The 18768-nt window shown below is 39.0% G+C and overlaps 1 protein-coding gene across 1 annotated transcript in view; it reads left to right on the plus strand.

Annotated features, from left to right (window-relative positions):
* LOC111865757 (THO complex subunit 2) overlaps positions 1-18768 on the plus strand; it is a 67690-nt gene that overhangs the window by 17700 nt on the left and 31222 nt on the right. Inside the window, exons 10-23 of the mRNA XM_033751943.1 lie at positions 1295-1481; positions 2057-2328; positions 2901-3018; positions 3746-3925; positions 4837-5001; positions 6219-6503; positions 7295-7411; positions 7944-8135; positions 10350-10478; positions 10744-11004; positions 14422-14547; positions 15967-16277; positions 17976-18162; positions 18252-18507. Coding sequence (XP_033607834.1) covers positions 1295-1481; positions 2057-2328; positions 2901-3018; positions 3746-3925; positions 4837-5001; positions 6219-6503; positions 7295-7411; positions 7944-8135; positions 10350-10478; positions 10744-11004; positions 14422-14547; positions 15967-16277; positions 17976-18162; positions 18252-18507 — 2786 coding nt within the window. The remainder of the gene's footprint in view (positions 1-1294; positions 1482-2056; positions 2329-2900; positions 3019-3745; positions 3926-4836; positions 5002-6218; positions 6504-7294; positions 7412-7943; positions 8136-10349; positions 10479-10743; positions 11005-14421; positions 14548-15966; positions 16278-17975; positions 18163-18251; positions 18508-18768) is intronic.

Genomic DNA, 18768 nt, shown 5'->3' on the forward strand with positions numbered 1-18768 from the left:
GTATGGGAGGCTGTGAATAAAAGATTTAGTTGCAAGAGTGCGGGTGTGATTACTCTTTATGTGTGATATTTTGAGTGTAATGCATTGAGACTGTTATAGTTCCTGTGTTAAGTCCATTGCCAGGAAGTGGCTAGTGAAGACTATAATAGGCTGAGGACACTAGTCTGTGTGTATCAGTGATCTGTAAAGTGTAATTGTGATTGGTGTATACAAGTGATCAATAAATTCATGTCCTATCTATAATCACACACCCCAAAAACATGACAGTAACCAGATGATTTTTCTAATTGTGTGAGATTGTCGAACGAAAAATGTTACAACATAACTTCTAAAGTTACCCTTTTGAAAACATTGTTATTCCTGTATTCTTTAGTCAAAGGTACTTGAACTGAATCTTACATAGGACATTGTAACCCCTGCTCCTTATGCCTTCACAGAGCCCAGAAGTTATGTTTGTTTACAAAATTTTGATATTCAGTTTCTTGCATGGAAATATGTTATATTTAGGTTTGGTTTTACAGAAAAAGATGAAGACTTCCCATAAGGAAAAAAGGATATTAATACATATGCTCCTGTATATGAAGTTGTTTGTATGGTGCTTTGCCCACACTAAAGAAATCTGACCAAAATCAAATAGTAGCATGCCATGACATAAAGTAGTAGTTCTCTTTCAGAATGGACATTGAGCACATAGCGATTGTAACTATTGTATTTCCTTGGATATACAGAGTGTTTCACGACTTTAGGACATAACTGCAGGAGGTGATTTCCTATGTCTTTGTGATCAAAAAAGTTCATATAAACATGTGTCCGATTTTGGACGGTTACAGAGTTATGACCGTTTTAAACTCAGAATTGAAGGTAACGATTACTGACAATAAACGGAACAAAATAATAAACCAGCATAATACATGATACATTTAAAGTATGAATGTAAAGTTAACTTCGTGAAGTTACCTTTAATTTGAATTTATTGGTGCTTAAAGCCGATTTTCGAAAATGCCACCGCTTCCCGCAACATAGGCTGCCGCTCTGTTGTGAACCGTGCCGGGCATACCAACCCTCCCCACCTTAGGCACATCTCAGGTGTCGAGATAACGAGAACGCTCTGTCTGTAGCTGGCTAAAAATAGCGACCCGCCAGGTGACAGACGCGATTCACTAGCGGCATAGCTAATTAAATGTTTAATCTATTTATATATTCAAAATTCCAAGATATTTCATATCTCATTTACAGTTCAAATAAAGAAACTTGAAATTATGTGTCCTTATTTAATCTTCTACTTTGGTGGCAGATACTGTTTGTACAGCCGTTGGAAGAATGATACATATCAACAGCATGCAAAATTGTTGCGGAAACGAGGTGAAGCTCAGAAGAAAATCAAGTCCATCATGAAGAGAGTCAGCAAGGAAAATATTAAACCTGTTGGAAGACTCATAGGGAAACTTACACATTGCTCACCTGGATTCCTCTTTGACTATGTATGTCGGACTTTAGAATTGTACTTTTTATATGACTACTTATTTACTTACTTACCTATGGAGCTGAAGTATCATTAAATGATAAGAAGAAACAAAAGTCTCGAATGTACTCCCTCGGTTCTAGTGTGCGAAAGAGAGCTGAATATTGTTTAGTGCTTAGCACCTCTGAAGTATCATTAAATGATAAGAAGAAACAAAAGTCTCGAATGTACTCCCTCGGTTCTAGTGTGCGAAAGAGAGCTGAATATTGTTTAGTGCTTAGCACCTCTGCGTTATACTTCGGAGGTCCTGTGTTCAAACCTCAACAAGGTGATGAACTATCCTGACCGAGGATTTTTCATGGTTTTATTCATTCACTCCAAAAGAAAAATACCAGAATAAGACATTAAATTATGCCATGGCCATGTTCTTCAGCATCCTTTCAAATTTATAGTTTACCGATCATTCAGCACTGTATAATCTGAACAGTTTTAAAAATACGCATGTTATGCATAGAAGAAATTGAAGTCTTTTGTAACACACTCTGCCCCTTTTGTGAAGGAACATGTAACATGTTTTGTTTATTATGTTTCCAGGTTCTGGTTCAGATCCAGATCTATGACAACCTCATCAATCCTGTTGTAGACTCATTAAAGTATCTGACAAGTCTGTCGTATGATGTACTGGGCTACTGTCTCGTTGAGTCCTTGGCATCGGCAGACCGTGATCGTTTCAAACATGATGGAACATCTATCTCCTTGTGGCTGCAAAGCCTTGCCTCCTTCTGTGGTGCAATTTTCAAGAAGTACAACATTGAACTTACAGGACTGTTACAGTATGTTGCCAACCAACTAAAAGCGCAAAAGAGGTATGAAATTTGAGACTCCTGTGTCTACAGAAAAGAAGCTCATGGCTGTTGTAGGGAAAGAACCAGTTGTGTATGAAATCTGCAAACAACTTTTTAAGTATATTCACAGAATGGAAATTTAATTCTCAAATACTGTATTAATAAATTCAGTTATATGTTTCACAGTATTTGTAGGAAATATGAAAATAGGACGTAAGTCATTAAAAATGCTGTAGATTATGAAAATGAACTCCCTCTGACTAAAGCACTTGAATTATTTTGGCTGAACTTATTGCAATTCATGTTAAGTATTGCCATTGCACTGTCCCACATCTTGTAACAAGAAAAAATTATCCTGTCAGATTTTTAAAATTGTTGTCATTGCTTTGCACAGTTAGTTGTTTGTAACTTGGAAGATAACCTAAGTAATACAAAACAATGTAAGTCTAGTCATTGTTCATTTCCTTTTTCATTGTCTAATTTGAGATGTGCAATGGAGCCACTTGTGAGAAACTAGTTGATGGAAAACAATACATGGGACATTGTCTACTTTAGACATGACGGTCCCTATAATGTTTCTTTTTCATTTATAGTTTGGATCTGCTGATTCTGAAGGAGATTGTGCAAAAGATGGCTGGAATTGAAGCAGCAGAGGAGATGACACCAGAACAGCTAGAAGCAATGGCTGGTGGAGATCTGCTGAAAGGAGAGGTATATTGGGTTTGGGATTATGGGAAAGTGGGGAATATAGGTCACATGAGATCTCATACTTTCACACATGCAGCTGTGAACTAAATTCCATGCCATTCAGTCATGAAATTAGCATCCATAAAGTTAATGCCAGCTTAACTTTTCAGTCAGTCATTGTCATACCAGCTGCCTTCAGATAAAATTCATTGCGGAAGGAAATATTTGGATTGAGGTCCACGATTCTTATGGCACGGACTGTGAAGAGCACTGTCATCTGGGATGTGGTGTTGTGTTATCTTGCAGAAATTTATTGATGTTTCAGAGGAAATGTACCGCCTCCTTTTCAGGATCAGAAGGTAAGCCAAGCAAACAGAATAGCAGTCTACTCTGCTTGCTTCTTGCAGGCTTACACTTTGATGGAATAATTACATTCCTCTGAAGTGTTGGTCACCTTCTGCCTAACTATACAGTGGCACATCCCAGAAGGCAGTACAATTCAAATATCTGTGGAGTTGTCACACACTTGTTAGATATTTTATAATAAATGCTATTTGCTGTGATGTTTTAAGAATTTTATGTTAATTCATCATCTTCATTGCCTGTCAAGGATGCAGAGCATTTTATATGGCACAGATGACTGGCAACATGAACACCTCATAGAACTTGCTTAGTTAAAGCCCCTGGCTTGGCTGCAGTATGCATGGAGAGAACTTGATGACTTAAAATTATTATTTGTTTAAATTTTTAGGCTGGATACTTCAGCCAGGTGAGGAACACAAAAAAGTCGTCACAGAGGTTGAAAGAAGCACTGTCGGAGCAAAATTTGGCTGTGGCTTTATGTCTTCTTATGGCTCAGCAGAGATACTGTGTTGTGTACAAGGAAACAGACAAGAGTCATCTGAAACTTGTTGGCAAATTGTATGATCAGGTATGAAAAGTCTCTGTGATTTGGCTTTCACCTTGTATTATTGAAAATACGTTTTGAAGGAACAAGTGAAGTTTTATTGATACTTGCAATGAAATCAGTCATGTGCAAGGTATATAAGTAAGACTCGACGGATATGCTTATTTGTTTACGATGAGTGAAAAAATTGTGCCTGACAACAAGAAAATTATTCTGTGCTGTATAAATATCTGTGTGTTATGTGGTAAAATGTTCAGATTCCAGGTGAATTATATTTTTATTTGTATGGTGACATACCTGGCATTTGTTGATCTGTGAATGTAGAACAACAAATATTTTTGCTCATTTATTTGTCAATTTCCAAAATCCTGTCAGTGTTTCTCAATCTTTTGTGCATGGCAGCACCGAACTGTAGCTCAAGATTTCATGATATTCCAAATGATGTACAATAAAGCCTCGCTAGTCTGGACCATATGAATGTGGATATCTCTTCGTTTATTCCATTGTGATAATAAGTTTCAAGATAGAAAGCTGAGGATTGCCTTTGAATGCATTAAGAATATGTTACATTCTTAGGATGTGCCATAGCTCAAGCGGTTAGTCATTGGCTTCCCATCGCGGCTGCCCGGGTTCAATCCCAGGTCTGGTCAAGTGGGATTTGTGGTGGACAAAGTGGCGCTGGGGGCAGGTTTTCTCCGAGTACTTCGGTTTCCCCTGCCAATCTTCATTCCACCAATTGCTTCACAATCACCCTCACCTATCATCTGGGTCTGATACAATAGGCCAGAAGTGGCCACAGTACAAGGGATTTAGTCCCACCCCACTAGCAATAAAAAAAGTTACTTCTTGTTACTGCTCCGTCTGATCCTAACTTGAAAAATTATGCAACGAACTAATTTTCCGATTTCTTATATTTTTATATTATCTTTCTCTAGTGCCAGGATACATTGGTGCAGTTCGGTACATTTCTTGGTTCCACATTATCAATGGAAGAATATGTGACAAAGTTGCCCACTATCCACAGCATGCTGGCAGACTATCACATTCATGCCGATGTTGCTTTCTTCTTGGCGCGACCCATGTTCACACATGCTATTAATGTGAGTTTTATTTAATTACTTATATTGTCAACCTGTTTAATGGTGAGGACAGAACAGTCCATCATAACGAAAAGGCAGTTGTATTTTATATAAAGAGGTGCCCTCCCACGTGTAATGGTGATGTGGAAAATGGTACAAGTGGAAAAGCAGGTGAAAGTGGTGAAATTAATATATACAATAATATCAGTGCTGAGATATAGGAAGGCTCTGATAATTTTGTGGATTTTCTTCACTTTATCATGGTTGGTTTCCAATAGCTGCAGTTTGGATCATTTAACCCGTTTTGCTTCTTGCTTCCCAATAAAGAGAGCGCAAGTTCTTGCTTTGTTGCTTCTTGAAGAAGTTTGCGCTTTTCTTTTAGGAAGCTGGTGCTATATATCGTTATGACAGTAAAGAACAACAACAGAATTGGTGCATACCTGAGCAGGGGGGATTACAGGAAGGCTGGGTAATGATGTTGGAGTACGCAACAATTAAGGTGAAGTTGTGTTTGAATCTCAGCACCACACACACCTAGGCATGAAGGACTGGAAATAAAGCTCTTGTGCATTTTTAACCTTGACACTGGGTGAGGTAGTTGCGGGCTCTCTGTGTGCATGCCACTGCTTTTCTTCAATACGTTTCAATACGTATTGAAGAAACACAACACATAACACCCGAACTGTGCTGAAGGCAAGAGGTAGCCGCTGCAGCACATAAAAGCACAGCGCAAGTATCTCTGTGATCTTTGTTTTTAAATATTAAAGCTAAATTGTGAATTTAAAATTTTAAACTAATCGACGAGCCAATATAATAAAGATTTTAAATATAATTGACAAAACCAACAAGGAGAGTTCTGAAATATTGGGTGCCGATTGATGACAGAGCAATGAACAATTGGAAATCTGGAGTTTAAATATTAATATTGAGTGCAGTGTGACAGCTGTGTGAAGTGAAATACACCTGATGGTGGCCGAAACATGTAGTGTGAAAGAAGGGGAACAAGAACTACAATAAAGTGTGGCTTTTACGACAGAGTTTATGTTATACATATAGCTAAAATAGTAAGCAAGCAAAAGAATTATGAACATGTATGTAAAACATTGTCCTACATTTGTGTAGTAATTGCTGCGTTCACCTATTATATAGACAGTAACTAGTGTTTGGGAGTGAATGATGGAATACAGTGTGTTTTTGTTCAAATTTAACTGGACATGGTTTTTCTTATTTACTTTCAGCTGAAGTATGATGCATTACGCAAGGCAGATCCAAACTGCAAGAAATTATCACCTTCTGCAAAACACCTGAAATATTGTGAGGCTGCTGGTGAAGTTATGAGCCCTATTGTGGCTTCAGTTCGGCCATTGCATCCTCCTAAAGTCTGGGAGGACATCTCACCTCAGTTCCTGGTGACCTTCTGGTCCCTGACAATGTATGACCTGTTTGTTCCTAATGACAGTTACCAGCGAGAAATTAACAAGATCAAACAACTGTCACTTCAAGTAATGGATTCCAAAGACATGGTAAGGCAGGCTCCTCCTCTTATCACTGCGTCACTGTCCTCCTCCTCCTTCTCCTCCATCTTTTTCTTCTTCTTCTTTATTTTATTTTATTTACCAAGAGGGTTGTATATGTGGTCATGCTTGTGACTTCTTTTCACGAGGTGCCTAGTTTGAATATCAGCTGTTTTGCTGACTATACATTTTTAGATTTTCCTTGGTCTTAGAATAGTACCTTGAAATGACCCATGAGTGTCTCCTTCTGAAGCTTTAACCTTTAAGAGTCGGCATTTAAACCCCCCACGACTGCGCTGCTGCCGGAGTTAATTTGACATTGCCCTTTTAATATTGTAGACTTTCAGAAAAAACTACATATTTTCCATTCTATGCAGCTTAGAAATACGAACTAAAAACCACCTGAAAGAGAATGGAATTTCCTACAATATACCTATGGCAATTTTTACAAATAAAAATTAACNGCTATCCCTGTAACAGGCCCTGGAGGCCCATAGTGTTGTGAAATGCCAAGGCTTCCACATTTTCTAGATAGTCTGCTCACGGATGGTGGTGAGGTAAAGCTATCCCTGTAACAGGCCGTGGAGGCCCAAAGTGTTGTGAAATGTCAAGGCTTCCACATTTTCTAGATAGTCTGCTCACAGATGGTGGTGAGGTAAATCTATCCTATGCAAATAAATAAGGCAGCTGCTAAATTAGTGATTATTGTTTCTATTACATACAGATCACATGCTGTAGAGGTGATGTGTCCTGTTAAAAGAGTTCTTTGAACGTACTAAGAGATTTATTCCCTTTTTCAGGCTGCCAGCAAAGGAAAGAAAGAGCAGGAGAGATATACAGCACTCATGGAGAAACTGCAAGAAGAAAAAAAGAAACAGCATGAACATGTTGAGAAGGTTATGGCCAGATTAAAACAGGTATTGTAAATGTTATGAAAGAAACACAGTGGAACTTCTTGTTTATGCTTCCCTGGGGATTGGTTAATAAATTGTGAGAAGTTGTGAAGTGCAGGACATTCAGAGGTCAGATGGTAGAGCGCTCGCTTAGCATGCGAGAGGTACCGGGATCGATACCTGGCGCCTCCAAATTTTTTATGTTTTCCCCCGTTGAAAGCTTAGTGCTTACCTTCACCTGAACCCTTAATTAGAATGCTCAGTAAATAATATAGATATTTGCTAAGGAATGTGCAAACATGTTTACAACACGTAATATTCAGAACATGATTCAAGATGAAATGATCTGTCAAACAGTATGAAAATTTTGCATTGAATCTTGTCAAGTTTTTCGAACTTGTACCTCTTCACAGTTATATTGGCTGAAAACTTGCTGTCTTGAGAACTTTTATTGTACTTTACAGTTCAGTATGCATAATAATCATATCTCAGTCAGTGTCCTATAGTTGCTATGCCTGGAGACCAACCTTACCTGCTGTTGCATGCTTAATTACAGGAAAAGGATTCTTGGTTTTTATCACGATCAGCCAAATCAGCAAAGAATGAGACCATCACACAGTTCCTGCAACTGTGCCTATTCCCAAGATGTATTTTCACAGCTACAGATGCTGTGTACTGTGCTAAGTTTGTGCACACTATTCACAGCCTTAAGACAGCCAACTTCTCCACATTGCTATGCTATGACAGGGTGAGTATCACCTATTTGTAACTTCAAATAAAGCAAGTACAGTAAATCCTCTCTAATCCAGATTAACTGGGGGGAGAGATCATCTGGATTAATGAAAAACGAAAACTGTAAAAGACAAAAAATAACTTAGAAAACAAATAAATGGAAAATTTGATAATATAGGTAATGCTGAAGAAGACAAAAAATATCACTGCAGCAATTTCTTCCTTTGTCAGAAGCTGAAATCCAGGGTCTCAAGCCAATCTAGGATATTGACTTATGTGATTTCAGTCTCTCCAGCTGTCCTCAGCACAATATGAAAGTTCTCTTGCTCCTGAATCCAGTGTGTCTTTTGAAGTATGTACTCGACTGTGAACGGAACTTTTCATATTTCAGTTCTGATTAACTGTAACCGGATTAGCAGGGGTTTAATGTATTAGGAATTACTGGTGTATGAAGATACACATTGTGGCAAAATGGTTGGAACACTTTCTTTCAGGAAATCCCAAATTCAAACTTTGGCCCATAGCCTGGCTGTTGTGACTGAGGTTTTTATGTGAATTTATTATTCACTGATCATCATGTCATGTACCGCTATATTTGAGATATTGAAAGTACTGTTACTTGAATCGAGAATAAATAATGTAATACACAAGGATATGGCAGCTTATGAATGAAGAAATGGCTTTGCATGCTCATATTGGAGTTAAAGATTGTCAGAGTTCGGTTTTCTCAGCCTTGCTCCTGGACTCTTGAGAAAGTAAAAAATTATGGCCTTGAGGAATGCATATCTCCATGATGTTACTCAATCCACAATGAATTACGTTGCCCTTCTGACAACTGACAGGTTACCATAGAGGGCATCAAAATCCATTCAGTGGCTATTTTTTAGGCACATGTGAGCCTTTAATTTTCAGAACTGCATTGAAAGGAAAAAAAACTTTATTGCAGTTCATTTACTTTTTCAGCCTCAAACTCCAAGAATTTCCCGATGTCCGCTTTTGCTTTGGACACCAATGTCTGATGTCAGAAGGGATCAGTATCGTATTTGTCCCGGAAGACAAAGTTCTTTCTCCCCTTTCAGCAGTTACAGAACTACCAGTCATCACAGATTCTATATTATATGTTTTTAATCCATTTTAAGCTTTTAATGTTTTTGTAGCACAGATCTCACCATGGAAAACTAGTTAACACTGTTGAAAATTGTGGCTTTGAGTATTCTTCTGAACATTTTGCTGTGCCCCCCCCCCCTTTTTTTTTGCTAGAAGGTGAGTGTGAAGGAACTGATCTTTCAGATGAACTCCTATCATGTTTCAGCTGTAGTCCAGAACTGAAACAGACTTTGTTTTCACCTTTCTCATTTCTCCACCGTCATATGTTTTGATCATGATGACTCCCCCCCCACTGTTTCAGAACAGACACTGGGCCAGAATGCTGAGCCATAATTTCCCCTTTCCTTTTCTTTCACCATTTTTGATACATCTTTCCTGTTGAGGTGCAGAGTACCAGCATGATCAGTGTTCATAAATTTTAGTTTTAAAGCCAGTGCTGGTGCATTATAGAAGTTGGCCATCCACATTGTGTGCTCTTTATGAAGCAATGGTTCCACAAGAGTCAACACAACAGCTGCTGTTTTACTCTTCTCCTGAGATATCAGTGTTGACTGAAATCTGGTGTCTCTTCCAGTATAAATAATAAAGAATCAAAGATAGTCAGAGCTGGATTCACAAAGGTCATAAGACTTAATTCTAAATGTCAGTGACATCAATGTTAGAACGAAAGCCTCCCTCTCCACATTATTAAAGACTCATCTATTGCAGTATTCTGGTCTGATATGTACAAAATTTGAAAATTTCCTGTTCAGATAGGATATCAGTGGTACATTTTGAAAAGTTTTTGAAGTGAAGATCAGTAAATTACCTCATATTTATATGGAGAAAACAACAGTAAAGTTTAATCTAACAGGTTGGTAGTGCATATTATATTGAAGGTTGCAGGTTTATCTGCACGGCTGCTGAGAGGAAAATGTAATAGCTTTATATATATTCGACAGATAGAAGAAAAAGACAGCACAGCGCGTGAGCACCACTCAGCGCTCCACTCTGAGGGTGAGGGGTTAAGAGTGGTGCCATAGTTCTTTCTGCCAAGAATGATGTCCATCACGTGGCTTCAGTTCATTTATTGCCAAGAGAAGCTTGAAATGTGGATTTTATGGATATGTATCTTCTTTTGCAGCTTTTCTGTGATATCACATATTCAGTAACATCATGCACTGAAAATGAGGCTAATCGCTATGGTCGATTTCTATGTGCCATGCTGGAAACTGTTATGAGGTGGCATTCTGAGAAAGCTACCTTTGAAAAGGTTAGTAGCAGAAATTAATAGTTAGCCTAACATGTTTGCCCAAGCACTCACACCACTATTGGGTCTTTTATGCACCCATGTTGTTACTAGAGCTCTTCAAAAGAGCACCGCAACAAAGCACATACACAGCTTTAGCGTTGCGTCCTACAGCTAGGGAGGAGTTACAAAATAATCTAAAAAAATAGAGTGTTAAGAGATTATAAATTTGCGTGTTCACTTCAATTTTGATACTTGTAAGAATTGTAAATTTATGTTCTTCTTACAGGAATGTTCAAACTATCCAGGGTTTGTAACTAAGTTTCGTGTGAGCAACCAGTTTTCAGAGGCAAATGACCATGTTGGATATGAGAACTACCGACATGTTTGCCACAAGTGGCATTATAAAATAACAAAGGCTATGGTTGTCTGCCTAGACTCGAAGGATTATGTTCAGATTCGCAATTCACTTATCATTCTCATTAAGATTCTTCCACACTTCCCAGTGCTGGCCAAACTGAGTCAAATTATTGAGAGGAAGATAGAGAAAGTAAGTACTTTTGAAAATATAAATTTATTACTTAAGTCCTTGCAGGATGCACTCCGGGAAGAACTGTTGTCCAGACTGACTCTGGGCCCCATGCAGCTTCCTATCCAGTGCGAACTGGGGGTTTTTCCCTGGCCCGAGGCCAGAGTGTGAAACTGAACACTCACCTCCATCTAGTACTGCAGTCGAGAATGGTGGAGCTATACCTCCACTCTCCCATATATCTTCATGGCATACTGCTTAATTAACAACAGGGACAACTGTACCCTATTTATAACCTCAGTTGACCAATGTTGGTAACTACTAGAAATAAGACAAGTTCTAATTATCCCAGTATTTCAAGGATACTCAGGTTTACCAAGTGGTAAGCAGATTTGATGTATTGTGGGATAAATTAACAAGCAGCAACAAAAAGGTTACATAAAATAGTATTTTATTGATGCTGAATGCTTGATGAAGTGTAGAGGCATTGTAACTCTTCTGCCTAAGGTTATGGTGGCCCTACCTCACTCACAGTGCTTTTTTAGGTAGTACTTATTTCAAACCAGGACATGAAGTGGCATCAGACCTTGACTTTGAAATCATCTTCGTTTGACAGCCCACTCCTTGTGTGAACACGCTTGTAGAGGACCACATAGCAATTTGTTTGGTCTACACACCAGGCTGGCTAGACACTGAATTCATCCACAGCTTCCTGAGAGTATTTAAACCACTGGTTACACATGAATATCATATAATTGTAATAGTGTCACTTAGTATGTGTGATGAGGCCACGTCATAGCTCAAGCGGTTAGTCCCTGGCTTCCCATCACGGCAGCCTTGGTTCGATCCCGGGTCTGGTCAAGTGGGATTTGTGGTGGACAAAATGGCGCTGGGGCAAGTTTTCTCCGAGTACTTCTGTTTCCCCTGCCAATCTTGATTCCACCAAATTCTCCATCATCATAATCACCCAGGGCAGGCTGCAATAGGCCAATCAGTGGCCGGCATGCTGAGTGGATCCAGTTGGACTCCACCCCCCACTAAGTGAATTTAATTTAGTATGTGTGACTATAGATGGGGTTTGGACTGGTGAATAGATTATTTACCGCTTACAGGTCATAACTACAAATAACTATAACACTCACCATTTCCACGCTTTACAGTTCACTAAAATACACAGTCTAGTGTTCTCAGTCTGTTACTAGAAATTTTCTGGCGAAAGCTCCAACAATGACTATTCCTGTGCCTTAAGCTCAAGCCCTTTCTTCACAGACTACTCAGAACTGTCAACTGACTAAGCTCCAGTCCTCCTAGTTATAACATCTCAGCGCACACCACATAGAAAATACAGTTCTCCTATTGTTGCGGGCACTACCCAGCAGCGGCTGCTGTTTACAGAGTTACTGCTTAGCAATGGGTCTGCATTCTGCATTGCTCCCTCCTTGAGGCTATTCATCTCAGATACCCTACAAGCATATCACCATCCAGGTGTATTCAAAAGCTTCCATTGTGGCCTTTTCCTGGGGACTTCCTCATGCATCACTACAGACTGCCTTCAGTAACATTGGCTCCTTGACCTGCAGACAGACCTCTGTCACTTCTTGGCAGGCTGTCATCTCATTTCGCAATCTTCACATTTCTGCTAGACAGGCATCCATCTTGGCTATTGTATATTCTTGTCTGGCACTCATCTTTTCATGGTGAGAGACCACCTTTTCCTGCTATCTTGGCCAGCAGGTGTTATATCGTTTGTTCCATTTTTGTAGTGTGGTCGTATAACAATCAAATTCAATGCAGTGTCCAATCCAACCACTTCTGACACCAGTTGTCACATAGAATGTGTGACTGCAGATGGAGTTCAGATTGGTGAACTGATTTAGTGACATCTTGTAGGTCGTAACTACAGATGTCTATAACACTCACTATTTCCACTCTTTACAGCTCACTAGAGCACGCAGTTATAACATCTCACCACAGACCACATAGAAAACACAGTTCGTCTATTATTGTGTGCATGTATGTTGCGAGTGTTATCTAGTGTGAGTCACTGTTTACAGAGTCACTGCTTAGCAGTGGGTCTGTATGCCGCAATAATGTACTTACCACTCCCTTGGCTTATGCAACACTGTTTACATGGAACTTGTTTCTTGTAGACCATACAGAATATTTCTATGCGCTGCTTCTGCAACTGTGTTGTATAAGCAAGTTATCATCCACGTATGTTGTATGTGCTTTTGGTGAAGTGCAAGGTAGCTTTCAAGCAGGTCGGTAATGCAGCTGGCTGTGATTTTGACAGTTCAGTGGGCCCAATGTTGTATCATGCACATAAGCAGGTTAAAATCTCTCTGTATGAAAAGATGACAACACTGAAATGGTTTAATCATTTCATCTGATATTACAGTGAAATTTGTATTGAGGTTCCTGTTGAGGACAACACATTTGAAATCTAAGTTGAAGAAATAATGTCATGATAGTTTTATTGGGAGTATATACATCTAAACAGTAAGTACAGGAAAACCTTAAATCAATGACACCAAATGGCATTTGTGTCAGTGTCATAAATGTATCAGCTAACGAATCTTATAGGCTAATGTGTGTTGCACAGTATGGCTGTGATATGACTTGTTTTGTCATATGACTAATTATATTTGTGCTACATAAAATGGCAAGCCATAACTACCACATTAAGTACATGTAACTGTGGTTTTAATACTTGCATACACTAGCATAGTTGTAAGAATGTGAGTCAAGTTAAAGATCATGATTTATGAAATCAGGCAGAAGGAATTGTGGAACACAGTTGCTGGCTTATGAAAGAGGAATGAAGAACCAGTCATGAGTAAATTTTAAATCTTAATTTTGCACTGTGTTTACAATAGAATCCTTTAAAGGAGGATGAGTTTACGACAAAGTGAATTTTGTTTAGTGACCAGTAGAATTTGGTTGCATGTTTTGAGACTTGCTTAATATACATATGATCTCACTTTATTTTACTATATTGTGAAGGGCATTACGTGAGATACTGTAAGGACAAAAGGACACGGATATTGTATGGGAGAATAAGAATAGAAACAGCTTTGCCGTAAGATGACCCACCCTGTACAAATTTTTATACTTTACTACTATTACTGGCAATGTGTTGTATTATTGTGACAATGCATATACCTGTATATGGTATAGCTGGGCAAAAAGTGCAATTTGTCAACTAATACCATTAACCCCATACCAAAATTTGGTCACCAGCGCTGTATTACATGAAAGTTTAAGTTCCCCTCCTCTGGATGATAAACTGATACCTGAGTTGAAATGTGGTGGCCAGCGTTGTACTACTTGGAGGTTTAAAGATCCCCTAGTCCCAGATGGTACTGATTTTTCTAACTTCATTACTCTGATTGTAATGTGAAAACAATTCTTAACTGTATATGTGTGTGTGTATTTCAGGTTCGTGAGGAGGAGAAAAATCAGAGGCAGGATTTATTCATTCTTGCCACAAGTTACAGTGGTCAGTTGAAGGCAAAATCAGCATCCCTGATTCGTGAAAATGATTTCCATCAAGTTGGTGATAAGGTAATTATGTGTCTACTGACAAAAGAACTTATGTGGGTGTTTAACAATGTCATAAAGCAGCCTCCGTAGTCTAGGGGTAACGTTCCCACCTCATGACTCAAGGTATACGGGTTCAAACCCAGCGGAGGTTGTGGAATTTTTAAGGGCGGAAAAATTCAGGGAACAAGTCCTCCGGGAAGGACTTCAAGCTGTGGGTCCCGTGTCGTAGATTTACGGCACATAAAAGATCCTCATGTCTCTAGGAGACCTCTGAGCAAAATTAGGCAACAATTTCCCGCCCAAGTAGTTTCCAGTGCCTCTGGTAGAAGGGGGAAATATCAGGTACCGACGGCTGACCTCGGCTGAACGGGGCTGATAGCACGCACTATTACCGGTAGGGTATGGCAACAGGAATTAAAGGGGGACACACAATGGACCAATAACTGGTCTAAGTGCATGGGGAAACCCACCCCCTCTAATAATAATAACAATGTCATACCTTGTTTAAATTTGTCTCTTAGGCTAGCTTTTGATGCCTACACATGTCTCATCATGGTCTAATTTCTGGGACTGGTGGCCTCTTTTATTACAGTGGAATAATACTCTATATTTACATTAATGGAATTCACATTGCTGCCAGCCCTTCCTCTTATTCTCGGATTTTGATGGAAAGTGCAGTTCATTAACATGGTTTCCATGCATCTTGCTTTGGACATAATATTTTCATTTCCATCAAGGAAAAGGTAGTAAGAAACAAGAATTGCATACATAAAAATATTTGATCAGATAATTTAATAGAGAGCAAATTATCTGACCATAATATTTTTACATACTAATTCATGTTTGTGCTTACCTATTCTTTGAGAGAAACAAAAATATTACATCCAAAGCAAGATGCTTGGAAACTGTTGGCTAGAAGCTGGACAGCCTGGGTTCAATTCCCAGCAATGCAAGATTTTTCTCTTCTCCATAGCATCCAGATCAACTGTGGGCCCACCCATCATCCTGTTCAGTGGGTACCGGGAATTCTTTCCCTGGGGGGTGGGGGGGGGGGGGNGGGAGTTAAACAGCCAACGGCATGTGTTTGAAGCTGACAGCTCACCTCGATCTAATGCCATGGTCAAAAAAGGTGGAGCTATACCTCAGCTCCCCCATATGTCTTCATGGAATAGTGTTTAATTAAGAACAGGGACAACTTTACCTTTTGCCATAGTTGGAACTGAGGAATAAGTAGATCAGTAATATTTGATTAGAGCCTAAAGGAAGGAGGTAGATATGTGACTTGAAGACGTTTAGAGTAGCCTCCAATTATATAGTTTTGTGATGATGAAAATTTTGATTCCAGAGCTCTACAGAATTCTTTAAACAGCTGAATTTCGAGTTATTGCTCAAGAAAGATTTGTAAATCTTCATTGATAATTTGTTGCTTCCTGTTTATAGCCTTCGAAATCACAAGACAGTGGTTCAGTAAAACAAGAACTGAACACCAGCCCAATAGCAGCTGTTGCCACAAAGCAAGTGAATGGAGAAATTAAACAAGAGAAAGAGCGCTCAGTAGAGAAAACAAAGGAAGCAGTAACTGTACGAGAGAGCAATAAGGAAAGAAGTGAACGCAAAAGTGCCAGCCGACAACAGCAACAACAGACAACAACCATGGGAGAGTTGTCAAGTAGCAAATCGAGCAGTGCATCCAAATCTGGTATTACTAATGTGACCAGTACATCTGAAGGCAAACGTGATGCCTTGTCAGGGTATGTTTCAGTAGCAACGGTATTTTTAATAATCATGATTGTCTGGGCTTAAACTGTCGAGCCCTTCTCACCAAACCATGCATTCATTCAGCACTCCAGAACTTGGAGTTATTACAAAGCCCATTAATTCTTCAACTAGGCTGCACAATGAAGGAATTTGGGTTTGACCCCAAGCAGGGCTAAGAGTTTTCTTCTTTCTACAATGACCAGACCAGCTGTGAGCCCCATCCACCCTCCACCCTCATATGCAGTGGGTGGCAGGGTCTCTTTCTCCAAGGGTGAAGTGGCTGGAACATGAAGGTGACCACTTACCACAGTCTAGTGCCAAGCCCTTCATGTCTTCATGGTATCATCCTTAATTAGGCACAGGCACTGCTTTGCTTCTCTTCACTTGATGATGAGAGGTTTTATAATATGCTGTCTGTCCCCTAGGAAACACAGAAGGATGTTACTCATTTTGCAGAAAATTTGAGAAATGTTTAACAAATGTAAACATGTAAGTAAATTACATGATTCTTGCTGTGGATTTTATACCAGAATAGGCATTGTAAGAATTGCAATAAAATTTGCCCTAATCATGACAAGTAACAGGAATTGGAAAGCATTAATAGATTTTATTTTATGCAACAACTTGAAAATTCTGAGCACATTTCATTTGTATCATAATTTTAACTGGAGGAGGCGCCCTAATGTGTCACATTTGTTGGTAATTTTTACTCAGTGTGCATCCTGTTGTGTGTCACAAACATATGGCTAAGTAAGGTTATCTGTCAACACAAAAAAAGTGGTTTTCCAGTCAGTCAGTGTTTCTCAGATTACCGCTACATGTTTCGGTCCTCATGGGACCATCGTCAGGCAGTGTTGAATGATATGACTAAGGTTAATTGAATTCCCAATATGGGTTCATGTTTTGGTGCAGTGCTTCCATATTATAAAAATTATGCCTTACATTACAGTGTGAGAATTACAGTATTACCATTATCAAAATATTAGAAATGTACAAGGAATTTGTATTTAAAAAATATCAGATAATATTATATCAAAGGAGATTAGTATGTTAAAAGATATTGTATATTAAGAATTATAAATAAAGAATTGAATGTTACACAGTTAAATAAAAATATAAAATATTGGAACAGTATTAAAAATTATGGAATATAAGGTTAAAATTCCTCATGTAGTGTCATAGCTGCAGTGTTGTGTGACAGGTCATGTGAATCCATGTTGTTTAAGCAACTCACAGTGTGGAAGTTATTTTGCCCAGTGTTGTGCTGTTTTAAATCTTGGGGCTCTTACAATGTGTTAATATTATATGCAATATATCATCATGGGTATAAGCCATAATAGAATGCTTTTGCAAATATGTATGTGTTCCTTCTCTATGGGCATTGTGTGCATTGTGGCTTGTTTCAACAAGGACTGAGTTAGTCTAGTGTCAAGGTCAGAATTGAATTCATCTCTGCTTATTACCTTTACAATTTTGTTAATACTGACTTCTGATGATGTAGTTACGTGAATTGGACTGTCGGCACATAATATTTTAAATAATATTATGTTGTGATGACGGTCCAATTCACAAAACTATTGAGTTCACATCAGGATGCAATCCATGAAGTTCTGGTGTTATGCCCCGTTGAGTTGCTCAGCAGTCATGTGTGGGCCTAAATACAATCGGTCTTTACTTTATGTTCATTTCAGATCTAATAAAGAGAAGCCTGAAAAGGAGAAAAACAAAGAGAAAGATTATGAAGTGAAGGAGAAGTTATCAAAGAAGGAAGAGAGGAAAGAGGAAGGAGAACGCGAGAAACGATCCAAAGAAAAAAAAGAGGAGAAAGCTGCCCAAAGAGAGGAGAGGGCTTTACAAAGAGAAGAAAGGGCTTACCGAGTAAGTAACTGCTTCTACTTGGACGTTAACAAGTAAAATGGTTTGCATGAGCACTTCAGGCAGTTGCTACAAATATGGATACATTGCAGGATGATCGTTACCTGGAAATGCCAAGCCCATGTTTGAAGGAAGAACAGGTATTGCAGCAGCGTTTTGGCGGTGGTGGAAGTGGTGAGCGGTACTATGGCAGTAGCAGTGGAATGGGAAATGAGCGTAGCAGTCACTACTACTCTCGAGAGCCAACACACGATGACCGGGACAGAGATAGAGACCTCAGCAGCCTTTCCAATAGCAGTTCGGGTTCGGGCCATAGGCGCAGCCAAGAGCCGCCCGAGGTCGACAGAGGTATGCTCACTGAAAACATCTGTAATATATTTGTCACAAGATTAAGTGACTATAGATGGAGTTTGGGTTGGTAATTGGATTTATTGAACACTTGCAGATCGTAACCACAAGTGATTATAGTGTTGGCACTCTTTGACTTTTCTTTATATATTTATTTCTCACCAAAAGTGACTTGAGAAGCTGGGTTTCATGCCATCTACTCGTGTACTGTTTATAGGAAGTTGCCCCCTTTAAATGAACTTTTTTTTTCCTGTGGCGCTA

Source organism: Cryptotermes secundus, unplaced genomic scaffold (genome assembly GCF_002891405.2).
Source record: "Cryptotermes secundus unplaced genomic scaffold, Csec_1.0 scaffold183, whole genome shotgun sequence".
NCBI lineage: Eukaryota > Metazoa > Arthropoda > Insecta > Blattodea > Kalotermitidae > Cryptotermes > Cryptotermes secundus.